The sequence below is a fragment of the Selaginella moellendorffii genome, unplaced genomic scaffold (genome assembly GCF_000143415.4).
Source record: "Selaginella moellendorffii unplaced genomic scaffold, v1.0 SELMOscaffold_31, whole genome shotgun sequence".
NCBI lineage: Eukaryota > Viridiplantae > Streptophyta > Lycopodiopsida > Selaginellales > Selaginellaceae > Selaginella > Selaginella moellendorffii.
This window is the reverse complement of record NW_003314292.1, coordinates 253,695-268,889: the sequence shown is the minus strand read 5'-3', so window position 1 is coordinate 268,889 and position 15,195 is coordinate 253,695. Positions and strand designations below refer to the sequence as shown.

At 52.2% G+C, this 15,195-nt stretch overlaps 4 protein-coding genes across 9 annotated transcripts; 1 reads left to right on the top strand and 3 right to left on the bottom strand.

Annotated features, from left to right (window-relative positions):
- Positions 1-57: 57 nt before the first annotated feature.
- Positions 58-1,899, top strand: LOC9649022 (uncharacterized FAD-linked oxidoreductase ARB_02478). Its single transcript, XM_024681435.1, has one exon. The coding sequence runs from the start codon at positions 58-60 to the stop codon at positions 1,897-1,899; it is 1,842 nt and encodes a 613-aa protein (XP_024537203.1).
- A 1,430-nt stretch (positions 1,900-3,329) lies between these two features.
- Positions 3,330-6,721, bottom strand: LOC9649021. 3 transcript variants are annotated; one of them, XM_024681489.1, is made up of 11 exons: positions 5,452-6,721; positions 5,346-5,371; positions 5,250-5,280; positions 5,017-5,104; positions 4,770-4,915; positions 4,629-4,694; positions 4,448-4,545; positions 4,120-4,253; positions 3,961-4,047; positions 3,547-3,900; positions 3,330-3,497 (listed from the first exon to the last, which is right to left on the bottom strand). In XM_024681489.1, the coding sequence occupies exons 1-11, from the start codon at positions 6,519-6,521 to the stop codon at positions 3,435-3,437; spliced, it is 2,163 nt and encodes a 720-aa protein (XP_024537257.1). In that variant the 5' UTR covers positions 6,522-6,721; the 3' UTR covers positions 3,330-3,434. The 3 variants fall into 3 exon arrangements, with proteins under 3 accessions (XP_024537257.1, XP_024537256.1, XP_002976485.2); XM_024681488.1 differs by having other exon boundaries at positions 3,330-3,900; XM_002976439.2 differs by having other exon boundaries at positions 3,330-3,900; positions 4,629-4,673.
- Positions 6,722-10,085: 3,364 nt separating this feature from the next.
- LOC9649020 (lachrymatory-factor synthase) lies at positions 10,086-11,502 on the bottom strand. 4 transcript variants are annotated; one of them, XM_024681711.1, is made up of 5 exons: positions 11,356-11,500; positions 11,127-11,302; positions 11,032-11,073; positions 10,872-10,940; positions 10,086-10,792 (listed from the first exon to the last, which is right to left on the bottom strand). In XM_024681711.1, the coding sequence occupies exon 5, from the start codon at positions 10,735-10,737 to the stop codon at positions 10,246-10,248; it is 492 nt and encodes a 163-aa protein (XP_024537479.1). In that variant the 5' UTR covers positions 10,738-10,792; positions 10,872-10,940; positions 11,032-11,073; positions 11,127-11,302; positions 11,356-11,500; the 3' UTR covers positions 10,086-10,245. The 4 variants fall into 4 exon arrangements, with proteins under 4 accessions (XP_024537479.1, XP_024537481.1, XP_024537478.1 ...); XM_024681713.1 differs by having other exon boundaries at positions 10,086-10,815; positions 11,032-11,302; positions 11,356-11,502; XM_024681710.1 differs by having other exon boundaries at positions 11,032-11,302.
- Positions 11,503-12,771: 1,269 nt separating this feature from the next.
- LOC9649019 (exocyst complex component EXO70A1) lies at positions 12,772-15,105 on the bottom strand. Its single transcript, XM_024681551.1, has one exon. The coding sequence runs from the start codon at positions 14,879-14,881 to the stop codon at positions 12,833-12,835; it is 2,049 nt and encodes a 682-aa protein (XP_024537319.1). The 5' UTR covers positions 14,882-15,105; the 3' UTR covers positions 12,772-12,832.
- Positions 15,106-15,195: the final 90 nt, after the last annotated feature.

The following is a 15,195-nucleotide window of genomic DNA, read 5'->3' as shown; positions in this document are numbered from 1 at the left end:
TGGTGTATTTAACTGCTTGATACAGGTGCGGAAGTACTGAAAGCTTGAGTGGAGAGTATGGCGTCCAGTGCTGCTGAGGATGATCGCCACTACTACCAGCTGCTAGTCATTGTGTTGATGATAACATTCCTCCCACTGTCGTTACGTGGAGCAGCAGCAGCAGGATCATGCCGGTGTCTCCCGTCGCAGGAATGCTGGCCAGACGCCAAGACGTGGGAGAGTTTCAATGCGTCGGTCGGAGGAGCACTGATAGCAGCAAAGCCGCTGGGCTTCCCTTGCCATGATCCTTACTTCGACGAGAATGCTTGCAAGCTCGTCACCGAGAACTCGGGTGACCCCTTCTGGAGATCCGACCAGCCCAGCGCGTTGCAAGTCCCCAACATGGAGATGGATGGAGACAAAGGCTGCCTGCTGCGGGGCGACAGAGCCTCGGAATGTTTGCAAGGTGCCGTACCAATGTATGTTGTCGATGTGTCCACAGTGTCTCAAGTCCAAAAGGCAGTCTCGTTCGCGTCGCAGCACAATCTTCGACTCGTCATCAAGAACAGCGGCCACGACATGACGGGAAAGAACACGGCCCCGGGGTCTCTCAGCATCTGGGTCCATCACCTCAAGGATATCACTTTCTCGGACAAATTCCACGAGCTCGCCGAGTATGAAGTCGAAGCGCCGGAAGCTCAAGATCCTTGGGTCGCCTTGAGGACCCCCAGGTCTCAGAGCTGCCACACCGGTAAGAACACCCCTTCTGTGAAAGTCGGAGCCGGTGTCCAGTGGGAGGAGGTCTACGCCGCGGCGCATAAGAACAAGAGGACCGTCGTAGGAGCTCAATGTGTTTCAGTCGGAGCTGCCGGTGGGTATCCTCAAGGAGGTGGCCACAGCCAGCTCTCTCCATCCTTTGGTCTCGCAGCAGACAACGTTTTGGAGTACGACGTCGTCACAGCCGATGGGAAACTGGTGGTGGCAAACTCCTGCCAGAACAAGGAGCTCTTCTGGGCGCTTCGAGGAGGAGGCGGAGGTACTTTCGGTGTTGTCACAGCGGTCACTTATGTTGCACACCCGGCACTGACGAACCTCGTCTTCGCGTCGTATATCATCACCACAGGTCCCAACAGCACTTCTTCCGCCTTCAAGGATCTGCTTGCCAAAGTCATCAGCTTAAACCCGTCCATGGCCGACGCAGGATGGGGAGGCTTCTTCATCGCTGCCGGCAAGACTCTGATAGCCCAGTATCTTCTCCCCAACAAGGACATGGCCTTTGCAGAGAAGTCGCTCCAGCCCCTGCTTGCATACGTTGAAGGCTGGAAGAACGAGCTCGTCGTCGTCAGTGGTAAGATCAAGGAGTTCTCCTCGTACTACGAATGGCACCTCGAGAACCAGTGCACAAACGGTAAATGCGGCTTCCCGTCTGGTTTCTCTCAGCTTGAAGCATCCAGGCTGATCCCTCGCACCCTTGCTGAAAAATCACCTTACAAGCTCGCGGAAGCACTGGTTTCACTCGGAGAGATGGGCTTCCAGCGGATCTCGGGATATCTCGTCGGTGGAGGCAAAGTTTCCAAAGCCCAGGACAACGCCGTCAACCCTGCCTGGCGAAACGCCCTCTTGCATGTTCTCTACGTGAGGCCTTTCGCCGAGAACAGCACCATGGAGACCAAGTCGAGCCTTGCGTCGGAGATGAGCAGTGGTTACAAAATGCTGACCGACTTGACCCCTGGCTCCGGAAGCTACATGAACGAGGCCAACAGGAACGAGCCCTCTTGGCAGCAATCCTTCTTCGGCAGCAACTACGACGCCCTCAAGAAAATCAAGGACAAAGTCGATCCCAGCGGACTTTTCGTGTGTACCCATTGTGTTGGAAGCGAGGACTGGAGCCCCGACCTCAATTGCCGAGTGAGCAGATGATAGGACTCGCCTGAGAAGAAGCAAGCAAGCATTTGGTTAGAGAAAAGAAAAAAGAAATCTATCTATATTTTGTAGAAACCATTCTATGTGTCAGGAACACATGAAGTGAAGCAAAAGTCTCTTGAATACAAGACGAAAAAAATGTATGCCAAATTCTTGTGAGCACCAAGAAAAGAAACCGTATGTCACGAGAACACACATTGTGTGTCAGGAAAAACCAAAGAAAAAAATCTCACACATTCCGATCAAACTCGTCGATCTCGTGCATGATGAAATAGAAATAGACATGAAAGCGATCAAGATTTCTTTGAATGCACAGAGCTTTGCAGCAAAAAGATCCATCGAACAAGAATGCGATCGAATTCGGTGCTATTGATCGAAGTACCTGATTAACAACCGCGATTCCTCTCACAAATGCGAGCGCGATCGCGACTCGACCGATGCAAGCGCTCAGCTCGCGCCAGAGCGCCATCTCAGCTCCATCGATCGAAATACCCTAGCCCTAGAAACAAACGGCTATATCCATTTTTATTTTAAAATTCTCTACTGTACTAGATATTTATAACAGGCTCGTCGAGCCGCTGGACGACTGACACGCCGCCTCGATTCCCTCTCGTGATCCTGATCTCCTCGTCCAGGTAGAGGTAATCCAGCCATCCTTTGGCCGCCGGGAGAGTGGCATCCACCGATCCATCCTCCTCGCTGATGCTCGCATTGTCGCGCCGGAAGAAATCGATCCACGCCCCCAAATCCCTGGAGAACCTGGGCTTCATCGTCGACGAGAGGAAGAGCACATCCATCCTCTTGGGCGCAGAGATGCTAAACCTCGCGCGGTTCACGAGCATTCCCTCGAGATCGTCGCGGCCCGCGACCCGGAACTGGATGATGAGCGAGTAATCGTCCTCGCCCGTGAATCCGACGTGATTGTACGTGGTGCCCAGCACGATCTCCAGGCTCGTCGGCTTGTAAACGTTGAAGGTCGCCCGCCCCAGCGTGACCACCGCGCCGGAGAAGCCCACCTCCTTCTGGACCTCGCCCTTCCTCCCCGAGTTCTTGAACGAGGCGCGCAATCCCTGGAAGCACCCGCGGTAGAGGTGCGGCACCTGGGAGAGATCCACCAGGGGGCTCAGCACCTCCAGCGACGAGATCAATCGCAGCGACTCCTCGTCTAGATTCCCCTTGCTATCGTCCAGCCGCTCCGCCAGAGCGTCCTTGAGCGCTCTTCGCTGCTGGCGCTGCTCCTCCTCGGTGGCCAAAGATCCCGCGACCGGACTGGAAGAGCACAGACCTCGTATCGATCGCGCCCGCCCCGGCAACAAGATCGATGCCGGGTTGATCGCCACCGCCATAGCCAAACATTCAAGATAGCAGGAATACTCAAAAGCATATTCTCGGGTCAAAGGTCAAAATAATTAAAGTCGGCCTTGGTCAAAGTCAATGGATCGGATATTCTGTTAGATGCCCCCACCACCTTTGCTTATTGCAAAACAAAGCCACACTCACACTTATACTACTACACGCAAAACTCAGTGTTCCTATGAGCTATGGTACAAGGTTCTGTGGGCATTGTTGGCAAGATCACCCGGTTGCTGTGTGGCCTAACGCCAACGAATGGTTAACTTCGCGGGGAAACTCTACACTGCATACCTGAAAGTGGTGGTGGTGGTGGAACACTGGAGTGGCGGCGAACGATCCCGCGGGGTGGCCACCGATCCACTGGTGCTGCTGCGAGCTTCCAAATGCCACTGATGGAGCTACAAAACTATGGCCTGGAGCTGGAGCTAGAGCTGGAGTCGGAGCTGACAAACCGGGTCCGGGAGCGCTGTAGCTCCGGAGGGCCGAGTGGTGATCCGGATGTAGGTTCCAACTTAGATGCTGCTGGTGTTGGTGGTGGAGGTGGTGAGTGTGATTCTGCTCCTGCTGCTGGGGAAGATGGTGTTCTTGCAGGGGTGAGAACAAGCGATTCCGGTCCTCGAGCCTGTATGTAACTTGGTGATGATCCTGCAGCCACCATCGTCAAAGCTCTTAGCTAGCACACTCCCGAGTGAGAAAACCTCCAACCTTGCTCGGGGAGGAATCGTGGATGTGGCCGAGATGCGATGAAGGATACGTTGAATCTATGCTGCCGCGATAAGGAGCTTCGGCTGCCTGTGCACGCATCAAGTTTGTGTTTAGTGTTCTGGCACAGTGAAAACGATGGATAAAGGGAGATTGATTTACCGGCCAGTTCAATCCAGTCTCCGAGGAGTTCACTCGCTTCCAAGCGTCTGATCCTCCCTCGACTGCTGGCCTTTGATCAGACGGGCTTGAGAGCGAGATCCCAAGATCAAGCTGTAAGTTATGACTGCTCACGCCTGCATGACACACCAAAAAAATCAATTGAGAGAGAGGACTTTTCAAGACCACGTAGTACTTGCCACCACGATTTCTACGAAAAAGACGACTATGCTCTGTCGCCATCAATCAGTCAAGATCGAAAAGGCATCGAACTAACAAAGATGATACGACCAGGACGACGAAGAAAGACGAGCTGGTTACGTATACGTACCGCCTCCTTCCGTATGACCCTCCTTCTCATACGAGCTGGGATCGAAGTTCGTCACAGCGTCCCTTCCATTGCACCTGATCGCGGCTCGATCGTATGCCCTGCACTGCCAGTTGCAAGATTAGTGTCACGAACAAAAGAAAAAAAAGATTCGCAAAAGCGCTGCGAGATAAGATAATACTACCTTGCAGCTTCAACCTCGCTGTCGAAGAGTCCCAGGTATATGTACCTTTGAAAGAAGGAAAACGTACTAAAACATCAGTGACACTGGAGATTTTTTTGAGAGGATCGATAGAGAAAAACGATTGCCAGGAAAACTACGTACTTCTTCCCGAGGAATTGTCCCATTCTCGCCTCCCAGCGGCCGCATTTGTGAAGTGTTACGCCCCGGAACTTTGAGCTCCCTCGCGAGAAGCCGGTGCTTTGACGACGCAGGATGTGAATGAATTCCTCCTTCGAGAGGTGTGCCATCTGCAAAGGCAGGAGTAAAAAAGGAGAGAGTTTGTAAGACCATTTACGATATCTGATTGAGCTGCGCGCGTCTCGCTGCAGCTGCTACTGCTGCTGCTTACCTGTCTGATATCATCTTCGTAATCACTCAGGCTGAAATTTATGTCAGCATCCAGTCCTCGGAATTTGATAGCAGCTTTGTCATAGGCTCTGGAGAAACAAACGTCAATCAAATCCGAACTTCAGAGGAGAGAAGACAAAACGAGAACTTGGATCGAAAAGATCGTCAGGAAAGTAAGAACCAACAACGATCCCTCCAACTTGAAAAAAAGAAATGGATAGAACACTCGCTCACCTGGCAGCTGAGTGAGCTGTATCAAAACCACCTGGAAAAAAAAAAAGTTCGAGCACATCAGTTTAAGAAAAACAACCATTTTTTTAGTTGGCTCACCTAAGTACACTTGCTTTCCGCAATCCCTGCAAATTCAACCAAGAAAAACATGAGTTTGATCGAATCCAGATCTGAAGAAAGAGAAAAGAAATCCACAATCGCTCACCAGATATGAGACTCCCATCGCCCAGTTCTCCGGTAGAACGTCACTCCGCGATACTGGGAGCTGCGCGATCTCGGGCCACGCCGGCTCTTCTTTGGCGGTTGACACACATCGCTCAGTCGTCCGGAGGTCTCGGACAAAGCTCGCTGATGGAACTCCAATCCCATCCACGGGGAGGATTTCCCAGCGCCGAATCCATAGACACTCGCTGCTCCAGTCGGCGTCGCCGCCGTGGTGGTGGCGGCGTGTGTCGAAGGAGACGTCGACGACTCGAGTGGAAAGAGCTGGCGTGTGATGAGCGCCGCCTTGTCCTTGCATTGGAATCCATCGCTAACACCGATGAGAGTAGTGTCACTTCCAGCGTGACCTCCAACTCCCAGGATCTTGCAGCTCTCGTCGCTGGATTCCGAGGGAGACGACACGAATATAGCGCAATTCCGCTCCACAGCGGAGCCGCCGCCGCCACCGCCGCCACCACTCTCGCCACCACTGCCAGCAGTGGTTCTCGACTCGAAGAACAAAACCGCGGTTCTTTGTCGCTTCACTGCGCCATCGATCTCCTCGAACACCTCCAGCTCCGGATCCACTGCCTTGCTGGACGCCTCCTCGAAATCCTCGGAGCTGCCGGACTCCGTGGCTGCGCCGGCACGGAGCTCCAGCCGAGCTCCTCCTCCTCCGCCGCCCCCCGTTGTGGCCACCGTCACCACCGCGGAGCTCGACGTACCGGAATTCACTTGCGAGGTCTCCACTTGATCGCAAGCACTGGATAGTGGAAGATTTGCTGCTGCTGCTGCTACTGCTGATCCAGCCGCGAGGCCAATCGTGACATCCACGGATGATCCTGGAGATGAAGAAGCTCTTGGCCGCCTGGCGGACAAACTACTGTCGCCTTGATTCCCAGCTCGCGGAGTTATCACGCTACTGCTACCGAGGAGTTGCTGTTGCTTTCCATCGTTCAAGGCAGCGAGAGGAGCTTCCACTCCACCACTGGCACCGCCGCCACCACCGCCACCACCGCCACCACCACCACTTCCAAGCGCTAGCAGCGGTGCCTCGTTAAGGTCCAACATCATCTTCTTCCTTAGAACTCCTTCCTAGGATCTCGTTTCTCAAAGGTTTCTTGTCTCTTTTTTTTCACTTTTATGCTGCTTCTCGACGAGACTATCTCTCCATCATCCTGTCCTCCATAGCCAGAGAGATTATAAAGATAGGAAACGGAGAAAACTTTCGCTACCACTGTCCCAGTCCCAGCAGTACTCTCAAGAATCCCATTCGCTGGTTTGGCTGGAAGGACTGTTGGAAGATGTTTGGAGGAGGAGGAGGAGAATTCGGCATTTCTTTGCTGTGGGAGCGATGGATTGTTGTACAAAACCAGAAAAACCAGATAGGCCCTTGTCAATTCTTAAAGCTTCCACATTTGTCTGCTAGCTGCCTTAGTTGTTCGCAACTGGCCGAGGGAAAAGATGGAAGCTCTCGAGAAAGAAATGGAGAGATGATCAAAGAAAGTGGAAGCTTTTTGTATAGCTATGGATGGAGTCTGGGCTTGGAGGTTATGGACAAATCGACAAACGCGCTGGAGTGCCGCAGAACGGAACACTCGAGAAGCCAACGAAGCCGTGACAAGTTGTCGGGCAGCAGTGTGGAAGGAAATGATGGAAGAAGAACGGAGAAAAGTGAGCGAGAGAAAAGAATGCTGGCTCCAATCCTCAGCTCAGCTCATAACAGCGATGGAATGGAATCCTTGGAGCACAGCAGCAGTGGCCAACGTTTGATCAATTGACAGGCAGCTCGCCAAAGCCGGAGTGGAAAGAAGAAAAGGAAAAGCTGATATTTCGTCGGTGATCCCATAAGTGGCAAAGCTTAAATCTATGCATCTATCTGATCACCCAGTATGGCATTGATTGATCGATGGCGAGACGAGAAAAAATGGGAAGAGCAAGGGTGACGGATGGATTGATTGGGTCAACAACGCAAACCAAATTAAGAAGCTCGGACAAGCCTCCGGCAAAAGCTGGGACAAGCAAGGATGGCGTTGTTGTTTGCAGCAGAAGCGAAGAAGGGACAAAGGGAAGAAGAAGGAAAGAAAAGAGAGATTTGGAAGAAAATGGGAGTGATGAGCGTCACAAGCAGTGATTTTCACCTGTAGAAAGATCACATCTTTGAATGCCAGAAAGAAAGCCCTCCTCTTGATCTTCCTCCTCCCTTGTTCTTCTCGCAGCTCCTCCCCCCTGGCGAATCCGCGACGTGCGTACTGCCCTCATTCACACACTTCATCGCTCTCGCTCACTCGCTCGCTCCTCCCTCTCTCTCTCGCTCTCACTCTGATCGCTGCCTCTGGAGTCTGGATTGCTGGCGCTGCTACTGCCGCTGCTAATCTCTGCGCTGGGCCACTGCGATCGCGCGCTTTTAGCTCGGCGACTATCGCAAGACAGCGAGAGCAGCACAGGAAGAACGAAAAATAAGGCCTAATCTCCGAAAGCGAATCCCAGGTCGTCGGATCGGCCCCATCCAACGGCCAGAGCGGCGAGGCATTCCGCCACTCCCGCGCCGCCGCGTGGCGGATTCGCAGCCGTCGAGATGCCCACTCCCGATCCCGCCACGATGTGGACGAATCCTGCCGTCGGATCCGGCTCCATCCGACGGCAGGAGATGTCCCAACACACGAACGGCGGACGACGAACGTGGCCCGCCGTACTCCGTCGGATTGGGGATGGGACGTTGTACTGCGCGGCTTACGTGCAGCCGGGGGGCCCAAAGTTTTGGTCCACTTCCGTACATTGGCCGATACCGATGTGGCTATACTATAAGTCTATGACACTTGATAGATGTATCGTGTGCATATTTCTCCATATAGTGAGACATTAGGAAATATATATTTCTTTGGCATTGGGAGTGGCCACGCCTCCCCTCGTGGAAAAAATATCACATGGTTTGAGAAGAAATTTTTTTGATCAATCAAAGGGACGCCCACTTGCGGTTGGTGGATCGAACTCAGCACCAGTAGATAGATTAGAAAAAAGAGAAAAAAAGAAAAATTAGACGCAACAAGACCTCGGTAAACAATAATTTAACTGGAGATCGAATCACCACAGTGTTTAGTTTAACTTACTCACACCGATAAAGACTCTTTATGCCCTTAGGGCATTGGCTAATCCAAGGCTTATTAAACCCAATAGCATTGATCCTCCAAGGCACCTTTTTTTGATACCCACGACTTTGGACCTTCGGAAATATTCACGTTTTAAACTCTAGATCTTATAATGCGGTCCTCTTTCTCTTTGGCCTTTTGGCCATTAGAGAGTCCCACACGTTGCGCTATACAAATATCAACAATGCGACAGATCAACGGCCCTGGTTGCTTACATCGGCGACGTGGATAGGCCCAGGCCACGCCATTTTTGTTTAGTTGGGGAAGATTCTGATTGGGCATCGGATTGCGTAGATCGATTCTTTCGCTTTGATAGATTTTTATATGGGGTAAAAAGGTACAATGTGCTAAGAGATTAAACAAGTGTATGGTACCTTGTCAAGGTTCGCTACGATAAAGGCAAAGATCTCGGGCGATCTTGGGGGCTTGTTGTTTGTTCCCCTCTTGTTTTGGGCTAATTGATATTATTATCAGCTGGATGGCATGTTTTTAGTGCTAAGCGAGCGAGGACAATCACACAGGGTCGCTAGTCTTTCTCGGACTCACACACGCATTGGGCTCGTTGATCACATGCTTAGTGCACGGAATTATATAAAACTGGGTCCGCTCGTGTTTGTGTGTGTGTGTGTGTGTGGGTGTGTGCGGGTGTCAAAGGAAGGAAGAAAAGGTCATCGACAATCAGGCCACGAGCAAATCAATCGCAACTTTTCAACCTCCATATAAAGTTCGTCGAGATTCTCCAGGCCACCCAAGTAGCAAGTTGCAAAGTTCGATTTAGCCCTAAAGCCCCGCCACCTTTCCCCTTCTCCGAAACCGATTGATAGACCCGCTCGCGAATCAATCCCAGCTGGACGGCGTGGGGGGAAATTTTTAACCCTCCCCCCCCCCCCCCCCCCCCGCGCCCCGTACGGTACGGCCCCTGCATTCCCATCTTTTATAGATAAAAGCGAGCGACTAGGGCAGTACGGCGGTGATTGGAAAAGGAGATGATCCCTTTCAAGTGTGGGAACGGTCGAACGACACACACCGTACAAAAGCATTTGATAACATCCAAGGTATTTGCCGAGGGAGGTATGCCTTAGATATTGTGGAGTTATAACCCTTCGTATATATAGGATTGTCCTTGTCAAAGTACCGCTCCCCCATGGGAGAGTTTAAAGTGGTCATCTTCTTTTTTTCTCTCCTCGCAGGGTGGTGGCGAAATCTAGCCGTAGAAAAGATCTGAGCCCTAGATAGGCCTCCCTATCCTAGGCCGTTGCTTTTCCACGCTAGCTAGTGTAGTACTTGGCGTTCCATTCTTCTCTCCCTGTCAAAGACGTATACCCTAGCTGGGGCCGCCACCTTTTCGGGCCATTTGTTCTAAGTTAGGGCAGACCACCACGTATCTTTTTCGTCTTTTCTCCCTTTTACTTATTCCAACGGTATCTATGTGTGCATGTACAATCACCCTCTATTGAGGGAAACCATATAATTCCCGCGAGTGCGACCATTGCCTTCACAGTACTGCTGTATATATATCCTTTGGAGTACTTTACTCGTTCTTCCAGCTTTCCCCTTTGAACGAAACACGATTTCAACCCATTCTTTTTGTGATTTCGCTCGCTTAGAAAGAGAGAGAGAGAGAGTTGATTGATTATATTCTTCTTACTTTAGCTCTCTTGCAACTCTGACGCGGCAAGAACAAGGGAGGCGATGTTCTTGGCGAAAACAGCCTCCATAAACTCGATAATTTCGCGTGAGTTCTTCGTCTCGCAGCGCGAGATCTCAAACCTCCACTCCACCCTCGACTTTGCCGAGTCCTGCTCGCTCGCCGACACCGTGAAAGTGGAACTGTAGCCGCTCGACAGTGGATCGATGTTGCCATCCTCGAGAACATACGTGAACGAGCGAGCGCTGGGATCCATAGCCACAAGCTTCTCCGTGATCCAGGACTTTTGGCCGTCATCGCGCGGGAGGGAGGTCCCTACGACGAGCCTCACGCAGCCGGGAGCTCGGTCGCCATCGCCTTGGATGCGCCGGCACTCCTCGATCAGGGGCATCCACTTGCACAGCCCGCAAAAATCCGAGGCTAGCTCCCACAACTTGGCGGCCGGGGCGTCCACAATTCGGGTCACCCCGCCGCTCCATTTGTCCCCCATCATGAATTCTCTCCCGGAAAGGAGGGAGAAAACTCTGAGTCACAGATAGAAAATTTTCCTGAAAAAAAAAACCAATTTTTCCTTGAAAAAACCAATTTTTCCTGGAAGAAACCTTTGAAAAAATGGTGCACACACACCTTTGATCGTATTCAATTCGAGCGAGCTACCGAAATTCTAGCTCCAGGAAGTCCGTCCGAGCGAATTAACTGCGCCGAGAAAGAAAGATGGAAGCGATCCAAAGTCAGTCAACCAAAAGACGGATTTTTTCGGCTCGCACCAAGTCGTAAAGCCAAGTACCTGTTGCTCGGAAGAAGATGGATGGATATTCACATCCACAAGCTTGGAGATAAAAGGAAACAGGAAAAATCAACCGAGAATCCAAAACCATGTACCTCTTTGCGTAGATCGGACACAACTCACAGCGATGGGATAGAAGGCCGGCCTCGCGCAATAATAGACACGGGTTCCTCAATTGTTCGTCGTCTTCCTTGTGTTCTCTTTTTCTTTCCTTTTTTTTTTTGGCTCCCATCTTTCAATTCGTCCAGCAGGAAAAAGGTCCCATTTGGCCCTGCGCGATCATAGAAAACCAAGATCTCAAGCAAGGTTGAGAGCTTACTTTACCTCTTCCAAATTTCCGGGTACAGATTTTGTCCGCCTCCGGCCAAACATCCATCGATTTTTCTTCTCGTTTTTCTTATCTCCTCCTCTGCCTTTTTCGCGACTGTGCCTGTTGTTGTTGGTTGTTACAAGTGGCTTTCAATCCCAGCTGGTGAAGCACAGTCGCTTGTGGTCCTGAAGAGAAAAAAAAACAACCAAAACAAAACGATATTGGAATCTCTGCAAGAACTATATAAGAAACCATCAACAGCCACATTGAAAATCCATAGAATAATAAAAATCGGGGAATGAATGAGGGTTCGTCGACGACTTGCCTGTTTTCTAAACAGTGGCCACCGACAGTTGAGAATCGCTCCAAAAAAGCTCCACGATTAAAAATTCTCGGAGCTCGCAGAAGCAGTGAGAAACTTTCTACCTCTCTGCGAGACTCCCTGTTTTGTTCTCGCGCTGTCCAAGAAGCTTTGCGGGTAAATTCGAGTCAGTGGATCCATTCGAGGAAGAAGTGAAAAAAAAAAAAACTTTGCTCGTTACCTACCTTTGTTTTGTTCTCGCACTGTTCTTCCCTTTCGATGCCACAATTATTGCCACTCCTTTGGTGTTTGCTGGCTGGCTGGCCGGATGAATCTCGCGAAAAAACTTTGCCGTGGCAGCCAGGTAGTCTGGTTGGAAATCACACACGAAAGAAAATAAAGAGGAACCCACGGACAGAGAAAGGAAAAAAAAAAAAAAAAAAAAATCCCAGAGATTCATATTCGTTTCTCGCCGGATCATGGTGTCCACTAGCGAGCGATCCTTTCTTTCCTCCACTAGCGTGCCACGTTTTTTCCATTAGCTCGTCCTTTCACCTCGTCGGAACTAAATCGCATCACATACCTGCGAAAATGCGAACAAGATCTCCTGATAAACCAACTTTCTTTTGGGAGCGATCTTTGCAAGCCCTAGATTCCCCAAAAGATGCTTCTCTTCACCCTAGATTCTAAAAAATACTAGCATTTTTGGGACTGGAGAAGTGGAATCTCCTGATAAACCAACTTTTTTTTGGGAGCGATCTTTGCAAGCCCTAGATTCCCCAAAAGATGCTTCTCTTCACGCCCTAGATTCTAAAAAATACTAGCATTTTTGGGATTATAATAGGTTTTGCATGTTACAGAGCGTAACAGGTGGATCCCTGCAATGCCATAGTGAACGATATAGACACTGTGCTTTTGAAATGTTAAAAGCATATAGTTAAATTTTACAATGGAGTCATTGGGGAGGCAAATGATTTAAAAGTTACATTGGGCATTCATATGTATAATTTCGCGATTTTCACTTTATGAGAATGATATTGTTTTAATCCGTACATTAAGGAATATACATATACATTTTTTTTAAAAATACTAGCATCTTTTGGGAAGTCTAGGATTTTTAACTCATATGAACCTAAACCCTAGATTCTGAAAAGATGCCGTTAAACCTTAGGTCTTATACTCTGTCTTTCCTAGGAGCCACCGAACAGATCGTTCACCATCTTCTCCAGCTCCTCGGGCGTATACTTGATATACTTTTGCGGATTCCTCTCGCTCTCGAGGTAGATCTTATACCGCCCCAGGAACGCGCGGTACGCCTGGATGAGCTTCTCCGCCACCGAGATCCGCAGCTCCGACCGCAGCTGCGAGTCCGGGACGCACCACCCCGACTGCGTCCGGTGGATCTCCTCCAACGCGCTGTTGAAGCTCTTGAATCTCTCCTTGAGCACCGCCTTGGACACCCCGGTGGAGAAGCTCCCCCCGGATCGTATCCCCTCGTCCTTGAGGCAGGCAAGAACTTTCACCCACGCCGATCGCTCGTAGCTCTTGGCGTGCTGCCGGACCTGCGCCGAGTGGCGGCGCATCCAGTCGTCGCCCAGCAGCGAGCTCAGCTCTGAGTGACGCACCTTCTGGACGATGTATCTCACGTTGTTCATGAGGAAGAGGTTCGTGAGCGCCAGATCCTTGTAGAGCTTGGACTTGTTGTCTAAGTTGGCCTCGAGGAGGTGGATGATCCAGATGAACTGGACCGCGAGCGGGGACGTGTTCTCCGCCGGGACGCTCGAGTACTGGTGGTGGTGGTGGTAGTACTCGTCGCTGCTACCGTAGTAGCCACCGCCGCCGCGAGCAAACTCGTCACCGGGAACCACTGGCACCGCCGGCTTCTCCCCGAAGAGCTTCTTGAGCGTGTCGACGTAAACCAGGAGGAAGCGCAGGTAGTTCATCACGTAGCGAGTGAGCGGATGGAGCGCTCCTCGAGGCACCGGCGTCTTTGGAGGATCTCGCTGGACCGCGTTCTCAAACTCGGCGAACGTCCCCTTGGCGGCCTCCCCCAGCCGCAGCAGCACCCCGGACGCCTCCTCTCGGACGCTCAGGCAGCTCTCCCCGGAAAAGATGGAGTGGATCTCCGGCAGCAAGTCCCGCAGCTTCTCGTACATGTCGAGGATGGTGATGAGCTTGTCCGTCTCCCGCTTGCCGATGGCCACCGCCTCGCCGAAGCACAGCAGCTGCATCATGATCCCCTTGGCCAGCTCCGCGAAGCAGCTCTCCTCCACCCCGCCGGGGATGCCTTCGAACACCTGGTCGCACAGCTGCCGCTCGCTCGCGAACAGCACCTTGACGCCAACGTCCATGACTTGGATCCACTTCTTGATCTTGTTCTGGAGCAGCTCCCACGGCATCCGCTGCGTCTCGTCGATGCCGAGCCTGTCCATCCCCAGCCGCTGTAGGCTCTCCTCCAGCACCACCTTTCTCACGCTGCCGTAAATCTGGCAGCACTCGAGCTTGCAGTGCCCCTGGACGAGCCTCTTCGCGATATCGTTGAGACTCTCCACCACGTCGGGTGGCAGGAGCTCGATCACCGGATTCAAGTCGGTCACTGGCCGAGCAACAGGAACGTCCTCGTCGTTGTCATCGTCGGAGCTGTTCTCGCCCTCCTCGTCACGGTAGGTCCCCGCGATGGAAGACCCTTCACCATCGTCGTCACAGTTGGAGTTGAAAGACGAGGACGCAGCAGCAGCCATGGACGAGCTCGCGAAGGAGTCGAGCAGCCGCTCTGGATCCACTGGCCCGCTCGTCGTCTCGAGCAGGCATCTAAACTCGTCCTCCAACCGAGCCATGGAGACGTGGAGCAAAGTCTGCGCTCGCTCCACCCCGGCTCTTCTCTGCGAGAGTGACAAGCTCTCCAAGATGTTCTGGACCTCGTCCACGGCGTGGAGGTAGTCCACAGCGTCGTCATTCGAATCCCAGATCATCTTCGTCCACGCAGCGTCGGAGGAGGCCTTGTCCCAGCGCATGATCACCTCCTCCGCGGCATCCAGGCTATCCGCGAAGCCATCCGGGAGCTCCGACGTCGAAGAAGCGCTCGCGATCGTCTTCTTGGAGAGGAGCTCGTGGAAGCGATTGTCAAACTTGGAGAGGATCTCTATCATGTCGTCGGTCGTGGCATCTGTGGTTCCCAGCGATCTCACAATGTGCTGTGCCGTGGCTAGAACACGCTCCTCCCCGTCCAGCGCCGCCATTCCCTGGATCTTCCCCTTCCTAGCTCCTTTCTACCTCTAGCTCTGGCAAGCAAACCCTCGGCTCCACGGCGCCAGGCCGTGCGGGCATCGATTGGCCACGGATTCGAGCGATTCACCCTCGACTCTCCGCGGCGGGCGAGAAATCTTTGTACCTGGGAGTGGCGAATGCGCCAGCGCCAGCGCCAGCGTGAGGACGCCTTGAATGCACGCCGGATGGAGCCAAATCCAGTGCTGCTCTTGGGCGCATTCACGGAGATTCTTCCGTGAGCGCGTTGCTCGCCTCGCGCTCCTCTCGATCGATGGATGTCTCACTG